The sequence below is a fragment of the Xyrauchen texanus genome, chromosome 29, assembly GCF_025860055.1.
Source record: "Xyrauchen texanus isolate HMW12.3.18 chromosome 29, RBS_HiC_50CHRs, whole genome shotgun sequence".
NCBI classification, from domain to species: Eukaryota; Metazoa; Chordata; class Actinopteri; order Cypriniformes; family Catostomidae; genus Xyrauchen; species Xyrauchen texanus.
The window spans coordinates 40,679,973-40,696,169 of record NC_068304.1 but is presented as its reverse complement, the minus strand read 5'-3'; the positions used below and the strand labels follow the sequence as shown (position 1 = coordinate 40,696,169).

At 36.2% G+C, this 16,197-nt stretch overlaps 1 protein-coding gene across 1 annotated transcript in view; it reads right to left on the bottom strand.

Moving 5' to 3' along the window:
- Positions 1-15,906, bottom strand: part of LOC127622742 (hepatocyte growth factor-like) — a 52,457-nt gene extending 36,551 nt beyond the window's left edge. Inside the window, exons 1-5 of the mRNA XM_052096810.1 lie at positions 15,757-15,906; positions 10,764-10,920; positions 10,130-10,242; positions 7,441-7,555; positions 4,273-4,415 (exon numbers count right to left, since the gene is read on the bottom strand). Of these exons, the coding sequence (XP_051952770.1) occupies positions 4,273-4,415; positions 7,441-7,555; positions 10,130-10,242; positions 10,764-10,920; positions 15,757-15,805 (577 nt within the window). The 5' untranslated portion in view covers positions 15,806-15,906. The remainder of the gene's footprint in view (positions 1-4,272; positions 4,416-7,440; positions 7,556-10,129; positions 10,243-10,763; positions 10,921-15,756) is intronic.
- Between the last annotated feature and the right edge of the window lie 291 nt (positions 15,907-16,197).

Here is a 16,197-nt window from a genome sequence, read left to right as displayed (position 1 = left end):
GTATTGTATAGAATCATATATTATAGTGTAGTATAGCATAGTATAATATAGTATAGTATAGTATAGTATAGTATAGTATAGCATACTATATTATAGTATAGCATAGTATCGTATAGTATAGTATAGTATATTATAGTATAGCATAGTATTGAGTATAGTATAATATAATATATTATATTATTGTATATTATAGTATAGTATTGTATAACATCATATATTATAGTGTAGTATTGCATAGTATCATATACTATAGTATAGTATAGCATACTATATTATAGTATAGCATAGTATCGTATATTATAGTATAGTATAATATAATATTTTATATTATTGTATATTATAGTATAGTATTGTATAGCATCATATATTGTAGTATATTATAGTATAATATAGTATAGTATAGCATAGTATCGTATAGTATAGTATAGTATAGTATAGCATAGTATCATACAGTATAGTATAGCATAGTATCATATAGTATAGTATAGTATAGTATACTATATTATAGTATAGCATAGTATCGTATACTATAGCATACTATATTATAGTATAGCATAGTATCGTATAGTATAGTATAGTATAGTATAGTATAGTATAGCATAGTATCGTACAGTATAGTATAGCATAGTATATTATAGTATAGTATAGTATAGTACAGTATAGTATAGTATAGTATCGTACAGTATAGTATAGCATAGTATCGTACAGTATAGTATAGCATAGTATCGTATAGTATAGTATAGTATAGTATAGTATAGTATAGTATAGCATAGTATCGTATAGTATAGTATAGTATAGCATACTATATCATAGTATAGCATAGTATCGTATATTATAGTATAGTATAGCATACTATATCATAGTATAGCATAGTATCGTATAGTATAGTATAGCACACTATATCATAGTATAGCATAGTATTGTACAGTATAGTATAGTATAGTATAGTATCGTATAGTATAGTATAGCATACTATATCATAGTATAGCATAGTATCGTACAGTATAGTATAGTATAGCATACTATATCATAGTATAGCATAGTATCGTATATTATAGTGTAGTATAGCATACTATATCATAGTATAGCATAGTATTGTATAGTATCGTATAGTATAGCATAGTATCGTATAGTATAGTATAGCATACTATATCATAGTATAGCATAGTATCGTATAGTATAGTATAGCACACTATATCATAGTATAGCATAGTATTGTACAGTATAGTATAGTATAGTATCGTATAGTATAGTATAGCATACTATATCATAGTATAGCATAGTATCGTACAGTATAGTATAGCATACTATATCATAGTACAGCATAGTATCGTATATTATAGTATAGTATAATATAATATATTATTGTATATTATAGTATAGTACTGTATAGCATCATATATTATAGTGTAGTATAGCATAGTGTCGTATAGTATAGTATAGCGTACTATATCATAGTATAGCGTAGTATAGTATAGTATAGCATACTATATCATAGTATAGCATAGTATTGTATATTATAGTATAGTATATTCTATTATAGTATTGTATAGCATAGTATTGTATAGTATCATATTATATTATAGTATGGTATATTATAGTACATAATGTTATAGTATATTATAGTATAGTATAGTATTGTATAGTATTGTATATTGTATTATAGTATATTATATAATAGTATATTATAGTAGAGTATAGTATATTATATTATAGTAGAGTATATTTTATTATAGTATATTATATTATAGTATATTATATTATAGTATATTATATAATAGTATAGTATATTATATTATAGTAGAGTATATTGTATTATAGTATATTATATAATAGTATAGTATAGTATATTATATTATAGTAGAGTATATTGTATTATAGTATATTATATAATAGTATAGTATAGTATAGTATAGCATAGTATCATACAGTATAGTATAGCATAGTATCATATAGTATAGTATAGTATAGTATACTATATTATAGTATAGCATAGTATCAGATAACTATAGCATACTATATTATAGTATAGCATAGTATCGTATAGTATAGTATAGTATAGTATAGCATAGTATCGTACAGTATAGTATAGCATAGTATATTATAGTATAGTATAGTATAGTACAGTATAGTATAGTATAGTATCGTACAGTATAGTATAGCATAGTATCGTACAGTATAGTATAGCATAGTATCAGTATAGTATAGTATAGTATAGTATAGCATAGTATCAGTATAGTATAGTATAGTATAGCATACTATATCATAGTATAGCATAGTATCAGTATATTATAGTATAGTATAGCATACTATATCATAGTATAGCATAGTATCAGTATAGTATAGTATAGCACACTATATCATAGTATAGCATAGTATTGTACAGTATAGTATAGTATAGTATCGTATAGTATAGTATAGCATACTATATCATAGTATAGCATAGTATCGTACAGTATAGTATAGTATAGCATACTATATCATAGTATAGCATAGTATCGTATATTATAGTGTAGTATAGCATACTATATCATAGTATAGCATAGTATTGTATAGTATCGTATAGTATAGCATAGTATCGTATAGTATAGTATAGCATACTATATCATAGTATAGCATAGTATCGTATAGTATAGTATAGCACACTATATCATAGTATAGCATAGTATTGTACAGTATAGTATAGTATAGTATCGTATAGTATAGTATAGCATACTATATCATAGTATAGCATAGTATCGTACAGTATAGTATAGTATAGCATACTATATCATAGTACAGCATAGTATCGTATATTATAGTATAGTATAATATAATATATTATTGTATATTATAGTATAGTACTGTATAGCATCATATATTATAGTGTAGTATAGCATAGTGTCGTATAGTATAGTATAGCGTACTATATCATAGTATAGCGTAGTATTGTATAGTATAGTATAGCATACTATATCATAGTATAGCATAGTATTGTATATTATAGTATAGTATATTCTATTATAGTATTGTATAGCATAGTATTGTATAGTATCATATATTATATTATAGTATGGTATATTATAGTACATAATGTTATAGTATATTATAGTATAGTATAGTATTGCATAGTATTGTATATTGTATTATAGTATATTATATAATAGTATATTATAGTAGAGTATATTTTATTATAGTATATTATATTATAGTATATTATATTATAGTATATTATATAATAGTATAGTATAGTATATTATATTATAGTAGAGTATATTGTATTATAGTATATTATATAATAGTATAGTATAGTATATTATATTATAGTAGAGTATATTGTATTATAGTATATTATATTATAGTATATTATATTATAGTATATTATATAATAGTATAGTATAGTATATTATATTATAGTAGAGTATATTGTATTATAGTATATTATATAATAGTATAGTATAGTATATTATATTATAGTAGAGTATATTTTATTATAGTATATTATATTATAGTAGAGTATATTGTATTATATTATTTTATGCAATAGTATTATATTTCTGCCCTGTATGCACCATAGGTGTAGATCTAATTTGGGAACTTGAAAATGTTCCAATTCTTCCACTTAGAAAATGCTTTAACTTTATACAATTTTTATTTGTATTTTAATGACTATTAAAATTTCTCAGTATCATTATTCATGTGTAATTTATTGTCCAACCTCTTCTAACACAGTTTATGAATGCCGTTGTCACGTGGTATCTGTTTTATCTATTTTTCGAAGCATATTTCAGGTTGCAAGTCGTTTTTGATTACTGCAAATAATTTTTCTGTTAGATTTCCCAGATCTTAGGTTAAATTCTTGAAATTAATAGATTTTATCAAGCATACTCTCTGTGTACACATGATTCCTGTCCAAGTCAAAAAACGTCCAGATTTCTGTGTGCAACCCAACGGAGGATTCTGCTTTTACGGCCGGTAACCGTCCTCTAGAGGAAGACATCTTTGCAACTGAATGTCTGTGCCAGGTAAAGGGGGTCCATTATGAAAATGCAATTTCAGATTTTTTTATGAGTGCAAAAGCATTTAAGGAAAATTGCATGTCTCTCCATATTGCGTCACATTGTCCATCAAGTGTATCACATATCACCTATTTCTTCCGTATTGTGCTGCCCAAGTGGCCAGTTCTATTCATCAAAAGAAATTTGGGGAAATGATCTGAGACAAAGTTACTTGCATGAGACTCATCTGAGATCTCACTGTGAGCAATAAAACAGCAACTTCTGCTGAACTCACCCTCTGAGCACTGCGGGATGCTGCAGTCCTGGTGTCGTAGTTTCGGGTCTGTGGTGAAGCACCAGGGACCTGTTGTGGTGTTGTCTGGGTTACGACATAAATTCTCCCGCAGATCTCTGTGCTTGTTCCTCTGGGGTAAGAAACTGATGGAGTGAGGAGAGAAACAGGAAACACTGGAGAAATTCTTCATAATTATTATATCCACAACATTCCAAACTGATGATCTTAATAGTTCAGTGGCGAACTGACATCAAATATTCTTTACATTCTTTCTCGACTTTGAATACAGAAACATTATTACAACTGAACAAACAATCACTCATACGAGAATTTTACTGGGTGTCACATGACATAGTAAAGACTTACGGCCAAGTACAACAGGCCATCTCAATCACTTATATGTATATTAATCAGAGCGACACGATTAGTGCTGTATTTAATATTAAACTGAAGTTTCTATACGGGTTGTAAAATGCAACATGATGCACCGATCTGACAAAGACTTTTCCATGCATTGACTGTGGAATTTAAGAATCGATTATCCATCCTATATTAATACCCAATGCGGTCTCAGTTTACACAAGCCTTCTAGCAACAGACGCGGAGCACGCGAGATTGAAAGGATAAAAGTAAACATTCGTACGTTAGAGCGTAAATGGGTGGACGGATGCTGCCGAGTTCATTATTCACAACTGTCCATTTCACCAAAGCAGGTTAAGTGACGTTGCTTTCTTCTCCGATTATGATATATTATGTGTTTATTACTTTACATCTCTGTTGTTCTTTGTACACTCAGTGCCACAGAATGCACAATATTGGGGATAGGAAGCGATTTCAGGCTGTTCTGAAGGGTACTGACCAGTTTAAAACTCAATGCCAGCTGATTAAAGTTACTATGATGGTCAATGCTGGTGGCAACTGCTGAAAGATGAAACTGTGATTGCAAACCAGAGCCGACTCTCCCATTGAAAATTAATTGGAAACTGAATTGCCTTTATACACAACAAACAGATTTTATTTCTATGACCCGCTTGATTTAAACATGCGTCTAATCTGTCTGCGTATGACATATTTCATTTATAATTATTGATGCAATAAATATTAACGTGATATGATATGATAGTCTATAATTCTTATTATGTTTGTGTGTGTGAGTGTGTGTGTGTGTGTGTGTGAGCATGTGAGCATGTGAGAGTGTGAGTGAGAGTATTTGAGTTTGTGTATGTGTGCTTTGTGTGTGAGTGTGAGCATGTGAGTGTGTGTGTGAGCATGTGAGTGTGTGTGTGTGTGAGCATGTGAGAGTGTGAGTGAGAGTGTTTGAGTTTGTGTGTGAGTTTTTGTGTGTATGTGTGTGTGTGTGCTTGTGTGTGTGAGTATGTGTGTTTGTGTGCGTGAGCATGTGAGTGTGTGTGTGTTTGTGAGAGTGTGTGAGTATGTGTGTTTGTGTGTGTGAGTGTGCATGCATGTGAGTGTGTTTGTGTGTGTGTGTGTGCTTATGTGTGTGAGTATGTGTGTTTGTTTGTGTGCTTGTGTGTGTGAGTATGTGTGTTTGTGTGTGTGTGTGCGTGCATGTGAGTGTGTTTGTGTGTGTGTGCATGAGCATGTGAGTGTGTGTGTGTTTGTGAGAGTGTGTGTGAGTATGTGTGTTTGTGTGTGTGAGTGTGTGTGTGTGCGTGCATGTGAGTGTGTGTGTGAGCATGTGAACATGTGAGTGTGTGTGTGTGTTAGAGTGTGTGTGTGCATGTGTTTGTGTTTTTGTGTGTGTGTGTGTGTGTGAGTATGTGTGTGTGTGTGTGTGTGTGTGTGTGTGTGTGTGGAGTGTGGTTGTGTGTGTGAGCATGTGCGTGTGTGTGTGTGTGTGAGTGAGAGTGTTTGTGTGAGAGAGAGTATGTGTGTTTGTGTGAGAGAGAGAGTGTGTGTGTGTGTGTGTGTGTGTGTGTGTGTGTGTGTGTGTATGTGAGCATGTGTGTGTGTGTGTGTGTGAGCATATGTGTGTGTGTGTGTGTGTGTGTGCATGTGTGTGAGCATGTGTGTGTGTGTGTGTGCCAAACCTACATGGTCTTAAATGCATCTGTCACTCTAGAGCTCATGTCTGGTGAATGTATATGATGTCTAAATTAAGAACATTCAGTAAAAACCAGGCGTGTAAACAAATATGGTATTGTATTGTATGATACGACGCTCAATGTACAATACCATATGCATCGTACGATACTTAAATAAACACATTATATAGTGTAATTAAAACCAAGCAGTCTCCTAGGTGGCACGGATTGCTCACAGGAAAGCAGGTCTACAGTACATATGCGATGAGAAAGAAATCTGTGGCTAATTAGGCGACCTACAGGCACGGGCGGAATTTGTGAACGTTCAGGTCCGTTGGCTTTTCGAGATGATGAAACATGCCTGTAATGTTTTACAGTCAAGCATGTATAAAAGCTGGAACTGGATAAACAGCATCTTATTCCTGCAACAAAAAAAGAATGTATATCTACAGTATACATTCCCCATTCAAGCAGTAGCCACAAGCATTGCTAGTGAATTTCTGTCCATAATTATCTTCTATTAAAGACGTGTTCTCCATTATGTATCTTATCTCAGCCGTGTGCTGCTTTCTGTCAAACTCCCACTTACCCACAAAACCTCAAACCCTCCAAACATGACATCTGCTCCAGCATTGCACAGGGCTTGTTTATTTTTAGATCTCAGTGTATATTTTGGGTAATCTTGTATTGAAATGTTTATACATAGGCATAATCATGCACAAACGTCTACTTTAGGGGCGCAAGTACGGAAGCAATTGTTTGGAAATGTATTGGCTGTCATTGACATAATTGACTCCACTTCTGAGAACTGCAGAGCTGCACTGACTGTCACACTCGAATGAATCAAAGCCAGTGAGACAGCTCGAATACAACTGCACACTCATCATCATTAGAGACTGATGGAGATTTTTTACGACTCATGGAGCCTGTTTTTCCATTAGCTACCTAATAGCGAGCTGTGCCCATATATAAACAAGCAGAAACATACCAAGGAGATGTTAAAAGCTATCTGCACTTGAGCACAAGCACCAGAGAAATGCAAAGAGTGGGGAATAGAGTTTAATTGCCCGTAGAGAGCGAGCGATCGCAGAATGGGAGGTAAAGAGGTTGAGTAAGGACTTACTTGTGTTCATGAGGAGTTTTTGAATTCCAGTGCTGGCACTGGACTCCGCTCTTGGTTGCTGATCTCTTCCCTTTGTAGTTCAGGCCATTGCCAACGATGCATTCTCTCACAAAGTCTATTGGATGACAAGTGTGAAGCCACTTCTTAGTGATGCCTCAAAAAAAGTCATGCATCCGATTAAGTCACTCACACAGTGTTTTTTTTTGACTCGTTGACTCGTTGTGCACGACACCGCGGAGACTCACAGCATGTGGAGGCTCATGCTACTCTCCACGATCCACACACAACTCACCACACGCCCCATTGAGAGAACCACTAATCACCACCACGAGGAGGTTACCCCATGTGACTCTACCCTCCCTAGCAACCGAGCCAATCTGGTTACCCCATGTGACTCTACCCTCCCTAGCAACCGGCCCAACTTGGTTGCTAAGGAGACCTGGCTGGAGTCACTCACCACAAGCCCCATTGAGAGCGAGAACCACTAATCATGACCACGAGGACCAGGGCTGGACTGGGAAGAGAAATCGGCCCAGGATTTTACATAGCAAGTGGCCCAAAAGTAGAGCGGGGGTGTGGGGGGGTGTTCGCTGGGCTTTTCTGCATATCGCGGCGTCGTTTTGTGGTCCGTTTTGCATAACGCGGTGGCTCATTTTAGCTTATCGCGGCCCATTCGGCCCATTTCGCGGCCGACCCACCGGCCTGCTCGGTTGTCCAGATGGCCACTCTGCCCCTGTTCTGCCCCAAAGTGCGTCAGCCCACTGGGGAAATGCCCGGTATGCCAGATTACCTGTCCCTTACAAGGAGGCTACCCCATGTGACTCTACCCTCCCTAGCAACCAGGCCGATTTGGTTGCTTAGGAGACCCGGCTGGAGTCACTCAGCACGCCCTGGATTCAAACTCACGACTCCAGGTGTGATAGTCAGCGTCAATACTCGCTGAGATACACAGACCCCCCAAGTTTAGGAGTTTGTCAGTGGTGAAATATATTGACAAAGTCAGCAGAAACCCCAGTCTGAACTTTGTGTTTTTAGGTAAAGAGCAACAGGTTCATGAGCTGCAAGTGAACATAAAGTGCTTCAGATTTCTAAAGATCTGCAATACTTTGGGTATCTTAGAAGTTAAATAGATAACAGTGGCAATTTTACTTCCAGTGACTAAGAGTGAATTTTAGTAGATTTTTGGAGTGACTGAATGAATGTAGATGGAGTGTGTCATCATCACATGGACACTGATCTCACATGTTCACACTGAAACTGAATCCTCAAGAGTCCAATGTTTGGCATAGGTTTAGGAACAGCTCTTCACATTATGAAAGCCCTCAGTGTTGATCACGCCAGCATAAGCTGTGTTTGTATTAGGGATGAGACCAATTTCACTGACGTTTAAACAAACATTTAAGTACCTTCAGAAAACAGTCAAAAAAATGGTGTTTAAAATACTTAATTATTACAAATCCGATGCTGCATTCTGCTGAAAGGCATTTATCTGCGTCCTGTTCGCCTTGCATTATCATCATTGTACATACAGAACATGACACGCGTTCACTGAATCAATGTTAGCGGATACGGGATTATTTATTGAATCCAAGCTATCCACCTTTTAACACAGGTAGTGAAATTACCCATTATGCATAGCGAGTTCTTCCAATGTGGATGCAAGGCTTTGCAACGTACTCCCATTACCAAGCACTATGATATTACTAACAACACTCAAAAATGGAAGAACAGTCTGTGTTTACTTAACGTAAATCACTTTCTCACTAATGTCTGCGCATGCACATTAGGTTTTGACACAATCCTGAATAGACGAGAACACAATCACACGCACATTTGCACGGTAAAGTTACTAGACTCTAGCGCTCTATGCACGCTCTAGCGCGCTCTATGCACGCCCTGTATGAGGTTCCATGAGCACTGATGGTCTGACACCATCAGCACTCTGTGTGTGTATCACAGATAGGGAGAAAGCTGATCTTCAGAAAGCTGACAGCATCTCTGCTTGAGTGACAACAGGTGATCACACGCTCCTTCTCTCTCTCTCTCTCTCTCTCTCTCTCTCTATCTCTCTCTCCTCTCTTCTCTTCTCTCTCTCTCACTCTTCTCTCTATTTCTCTCTTCTCTCTCTCTTCTCCTCTCTCTCTCTCTCTCTCTCTCCTCTCTCTCTCTCTCTCACACACACACACATCCTTGTTTATCCAATGACTTGTTAGAAACAGCACAAGTCATGATAGTATTTCTGAAGTGATATTTTTGATTACTAATGAGGGTTTGGACGCATCATTTGTTTTGAACCAGCAACGGCAGATTCTGATCCGTCACGTAAGAAAGTAGTTTCATGCACAAATGTGTTTTTATGACCATATTCAGTTTTTCCTCATTTTTAAAAATGTACTTGTTCATTGAACTGTTGTATATAAGCAATATCACACTCGCAATCGTGCTATATGACCTTATATCAGCACTGCTGTGATTATCTACAACACTCGAATCACAGCAGTGCTGATATAGGGCCATATCGCACTCTTGCTCGTGTGATATTGCTTCAGCCTAGTCAGACTGATACAACACTAATATTGAGCAAAACAGATTTCGCCATATAGCATGCAACCCTATTAAAAACTCGCTGTCTGGCCTAATGGAGGTCAGACTTTGCGGCAAATAAGCAGCCATGACAAAATCACTTTACCTTTCTTCTCATAGAGATCGAAGTTGGAGTCATTCTCCAAGCGGACACCAATGGTGAGGCTGTCGTAGGACAGTAAATGACACTTTGCACTTTTCTGATCAAAGCTGAATGCTCTGCAGAGAAATATGGAACAGATGTTAATATAATGCAAATGAAAACAAGAAGATGGTAGCTAATCTGAATTGGGACACGTGATGCCATCAGACATTTTTTACGTCAAATAAATGCACAGCATTGTTCTTATTGCCTGATGGTTGTACTTTTGGAAAGAGATGGCACCTCTAAAGGCCAAATGTCATGCGTTATGCAATTTCAGTATACGAAGGCCAGCGTTTTTGTTCTACTGGGTTGTTCTACTTTGTTCTAAAAAGAGGTCATTGACCAGTGACATCAAAATAGGAAGTAGTTAGATTTCTGATATTCGATTACCACTAAAGCTGCTTCCTCTCAATCTGTGTTGTACACAATTAGTTACTCACTGCTATTTCAAACCAGAGCATGCTTGGAAAGAGCAAACTGGGAGTGTGCTGCGTCTTACTGTATATTTAGATTCTTTTCAGAGCCTCTGCTGGGGCTATTTATGGTTATGTGTAAGGTGGGGTGTCTGTGCATTGAACTTTCTGGACCTCTGTACCTGCAGGTGAACTGGAGCTTCCTGTTGCGACTACAGCGACGGGCACACTTCCCCACGCCCATCTTGCATCCTCTGAACATGTAGGACAAATCATGTGGCGTGACCAAGCGCACGCCATCAGTCTTCTCGTAGTCTTGCAGAGCATGCCGCTTAGTTTCTGCCACAAAGAAAACATGTATTAGGATGAGAGAGCTACTGAATTTGCTGAGTCCAAACATCTGTTTCATGACAGATGGCACTTGATTTTATGTCTCTTTAAGGAATGTGCCATGTTCAATACATGTTAAACTACATCAGCAGCATTCGTGGCTGAATTGGGGGCAGTGGTGGCTCAGTGGTTGAGGCTCAGGGTTACTGACCAGAAGGTTGGGGGTTCAAGCCCCAGCACCACCAAGATGCCACTGTTGGGCCCTTGAGTAAGACACTTAACTCCAGGTTGTTCCGGGGGGATTGTCCCTGTAATAAGTGCACTGTAAGTCGCTTTGGATAAAAGTGTCTGCCAAATGCATAAATGTAAATGTATAGAAGAGAATGGGGCCAGTCTGGGAACATTAACATACTCATTGTTTCAAAAGTATAGCCAGAAGATTAGAGGTAGACAGATATCTCAGTTTTACCGATTAATCGGTGCCGATAGTTGCTTTTTGGAACTATCGGTTATTGGCAAAAATCAACACCAATTGTTGCTGATTGCAACAACTTTTTTGGTAAATATTTAAATATAGAGCGATGTAATAGAGCCAAGTCTCTTTCATTATAACATAAAATCAAGCTTGTTTACCTTCTTGCGTTATACACCAAATCTTTTTGTTTTCTGGATAAGCTATTATTGGGATTTTGGTTGCGCAATAAACGGTATCTGGTATTTTATTCATTTTTTACTCTTGTAGCCTCTATGTCTGTGCCCATCATAGTAAGGAAAGACTAAGGATTTATTTTTATTAACAATATATAAATCGATTTAAAAAAAACTACTGGCCAATTAATCGGTTATCTGATACAAGACGTTAGCATTATATTGTTAACATGATTTTAGTGTGAGAAAACGTCCTAACATTTGTTGTGTAAAGTTACAGTAAATGCAATATTTCAACTATTTTGTCATAATGACGAAACGACGGGGATCCGTGTAATCTGGCAAACGCCGTAACGCCATGTGACAGGGTGGAGGGCGGGGTCAGGCCGTGATTTTACACACCCGGTCCCTTATCAGGCTAATTAAGCCTCCGAGAGGGATAAAGGCTGACTGCGGATTTTGGTGCGACAGAGAGAGAGCGTTATGGGCAGCTGTCCGACATATGTGTGTGTGTGTGTTTGTGTCTTTTGGTTTATTTCTTCATTAAACTATTATTTATATTGTCAAGCCGGTTCTCGCCTCCTCCTTTCCATTGATCCTCTTTGCTTGATTAGCCTGATAAGGGACCGGGTGTGTAAAATCACGACCCGGCCCTGCACCCCGCCCTGTCACACACCAGTAAATCCCTGATTGTTTCAAACTAAAATCATATCAAGTGTTAACGTATTATTGCTATAGCTTTGAAACAGTATGTTTTTTCGTTTGTTTTTTGTTATGGTTACGGAGTGGCCCCTATTCACTTCCACTGTAACCACGATATTTGCTTGAACGAGACATGAGTCGAAATGTTTTTTTTTTTATGTGGTAATCAGCATCATGCCATAAATGATGTCGATTGAGCTGGAAAAGTCTACTTAAAAACCTCATCACAGGAGAGAGTGACTATGAAATATGGAGCCACCATATTATATCACAATCTAACCGTGTTCTACGGAGTGGTGGTGGCGTAGTGGGCTAAAGCACATAACTGGTAATCAGAAGGTAGCTGGTTCAATCCCCACAGTCACCACCATTGTGTCCTTGAGTAAGGCACTTAACTCCAGGTTGCTCCGGGGGGATTGTCCCTGTAATAAGTGCATAACAGGATACACAAGCATCCATCACTGTCTGCTCTAATATTTGAGAAGGCAACAGTGAATTGCCACCTGATTCTACAGAACAGCACGAAACCTGGGTCAAACCTGCAAATGCCACAGTCAGCTGCAGTCTTCAGAATGGAGCTATCTGTCTAACACATGGTTAGAGAGCACAGATTTCATGGCCACAGACCACGTCATAAACCTACGGACAAGTGCGCTAAGTACTGATGGTAGACCAAGCAAGGAACATTACACCCAGCCTCAACTCTAAAACTGTCCCGAAGCCAACAGTCATGCTCTTTGAAAAGATGAAGTCCACATATGCATAAGAGTCTATCACAGAAAATCACTGATGCAAAAAACAAACATTTGTCTTATGATGTTTATTTTATATCCTCTGCTTTAGTGTGCGATTGACAAACAGAATAGAAGGAGTCCTGAAACAGATGCTCTGGCAGATCTCAACTTCATTGCGTCAGTCCGGAATTACATGAAGAGACAGAAGCAATTGAACTGTGGCAAGTTCTCCGAGAAGTTTGGGACAACCTACTGTACAACTCCTGCTAAGAACCTTGAAAAACTGTGCTCAACTGTACCTAAAACTAGTGCTGTTTGAAAGCCATAGGGTGGACCCACAAAATATATATTTTACATATACTCTGGCGGACAAAAGAAGAAATTGGTATTTTATTCACCAAAGTGGCATTCAGCTGATCACATGTATGGTCAGGACATTAATAATGTGACTTAAGTCTTAAGCTACTTCAAATCATGAAAAAAATCCTCCATGTGCAGCAATGATAGCTATACAGATCCTTGCTATTCTAGCGGCCAGTTTGAACAGATACTCCACTGACCTTTCAACCCACACTTCCTGTAGCACGTGACCTTTCATCCCACACTTCCTGTAGCACGTGACCTTTCATCCCACACTTCCTGTAGCACGTGACCTTTCATCCCACACTTCCTGTAGCACGTGACCTTTCATCCCACACTTCCTGTAGCACTTGCCATAGATGTGACTGTCTTGTAAGGCACTTCTCACACCCCTTACAGTCTATCCGACTATACATTGTGATCAGTACTGATGATTCAGTAACTGCTTCGACTCATTTAGTGAAGATTCGTCTGAATCTTGAGAACCGGTCACTCGTGAGTTTGTATGTGTTTTTACGGTTCATCAAAAGAACCACTTCAAAAGAATCAGAATTCATTTATGTTTTGCAGCCAGAGATGACAAGCATGTTTTCTTGCCATTGTTTTGCCAATGCACGTTTTTGTATTTTTTTGTTTTCTCAGTGCACTTAAATTAGAGAGCAAGATCACTGAAATTTCTGAATGAACTAATTATTATTATTATTATTATTATTATTATTATTATTATTACCATTATTATTTTTTATTATAATTATTATTAGTAGTATTACCGTTATTACCATTATTTGTATTATTATTATTATTCTTACAATTATTTTTATGATTATCATTATTATTATTACAATTATTATTATTATTAAATTTTTCATTATTATAATTATTATAACTATTTTCATTATGATTATTATAATTATTATTATTGCCATTATTAATATTATTACCACCATTATTATTATTATTATTGCTATTAATATTGTTATTACCATTATTACTATTATAATTACAATTATTATTATTAATCACCATTTTATTATTATTATTACCATTATTATAATTATTTGTATTATTATTCTTACCATTATTATTATGATTATCATTATTATTATTATTACAATTATTATTATTATTATTACATTTTTCATTATTACCATTATTATTATTATGATTATTATTATTGCCATTACTATTATAATTACCATTATTATTATTATTATCAACCTTTATATTATTATATTTACCATTATTATAATTTGTATTATTATTATTATTATTGCTATTATTATTATTAGTACCATTATAATTGTATTATTATTATTATTATTATGATTGCTATTACTATTGTTATTACCATTATTATTATTATTATTACCATAATTATTATTATTTTTATTATTTTACTGTAGATTCAGTAGCGGTGGAGCTGCTGCTGCTGCTGTAAAGCGGAACTAACTGTCAGTACAAAAGTTATTCTGTCAATGCAAATGTCAAACAAATAAAATGAATAATTGTAAAGTACTACTACATGCTCAGTTACACAGACCACCCTCTTCAGACTGATCTGAACATCTACTTCTTTCATGACTTATTGAACAAAGGCTTTACTCTCTATTAAAGAATGTATAAGTTAAAATGAAAAAACACTCTGTGATCTAAAACCAGAGACGCGTAAAGGCCGTCCAGAGCCCTCGGTAGGCTATCACTAAACTATAATGCCGATTAGAAATGACCATTCAGAATAATCAATCCGCTCTGCACAATAAAGCTGTTTTGATTTCAGAAGAAGAGTTTTAAAGGTCACATCGGTGGCACAGCACTCTTCTGCTCCATGCACGTCGTCGATGACTCATTTATCCAGATGTTTTGCGCGCAGAAACGGCCCACTCACCACCAATGTCAACATCTGTGAAGTTTTCCGTAGTGAAACGTAATGCATTGTTTGGGAACTGTGAGGATTGATTGCAACATATCGTTATATGTGCAATTCGATCCATATAAAAATAAATAAATACATATCGGAATGCATGCTTGCACGGCTTGAACATATTTAAATTGTTAAAATGTAAGCTTTTGAAAGTTTAAAGCTGTTCATCTTGAGGATGCAAACTTATTGGTGGTCCAAATCACTCCTAATGTGTTATATAGCCAACTTAATAATAATCACGCTCTACTAATACAACTGATTTGCATTATGCATGCTCGCGCGTGCACAAAGTGCGCTTCAGCTGTGCACCTTCACAACATCCATTAAAACATGTATCATGGTTACTATAGTTTCCGACACGTTGCGAGCTACTTTTGTTAGTGCTAATGATAAATGAATAGTGTATCTCACTCAGAGTAAGAAGTGTTACAGCAACTGTGGTATTCTGATACAGATCTGTCCCCTTCAAAAAAAACTTACCTGAGTAAACTAAAACGGCCACACAGAGCAGCATTTTGTAAATCCACATGGCGCTTTGCAGAGCCAAATGCCAACGATGACAGACGTATTGTCGTTTGCCTCCTTTAAATAAAAGCAAATAAATCACCCAGCAGCGCGAGACAGTGACTGTGTGCGAGCGCGCGATGAACTGACAGAAGCTGAATGCGCGCAGAGACTCTATCCCATGCGCTCCCGCCCCTCTCTCCATCACGAGCCCTTTTAAAGAACAACGCTGCTGTCCATTCCTCTGCTCAGCATCATCACGGATCGACACCGAGGCTGTTGAACCTATCCGGGAAGCTAAAAAAAGGGCGCATGGTTTATGTTTGTTGACTGTCTAATTTATTGTATCGGATGGAAAGTGTTGAGAAAACGTCAACACAGACGTGTATAATGCTGACTAATCCCTCATGGGTGTTT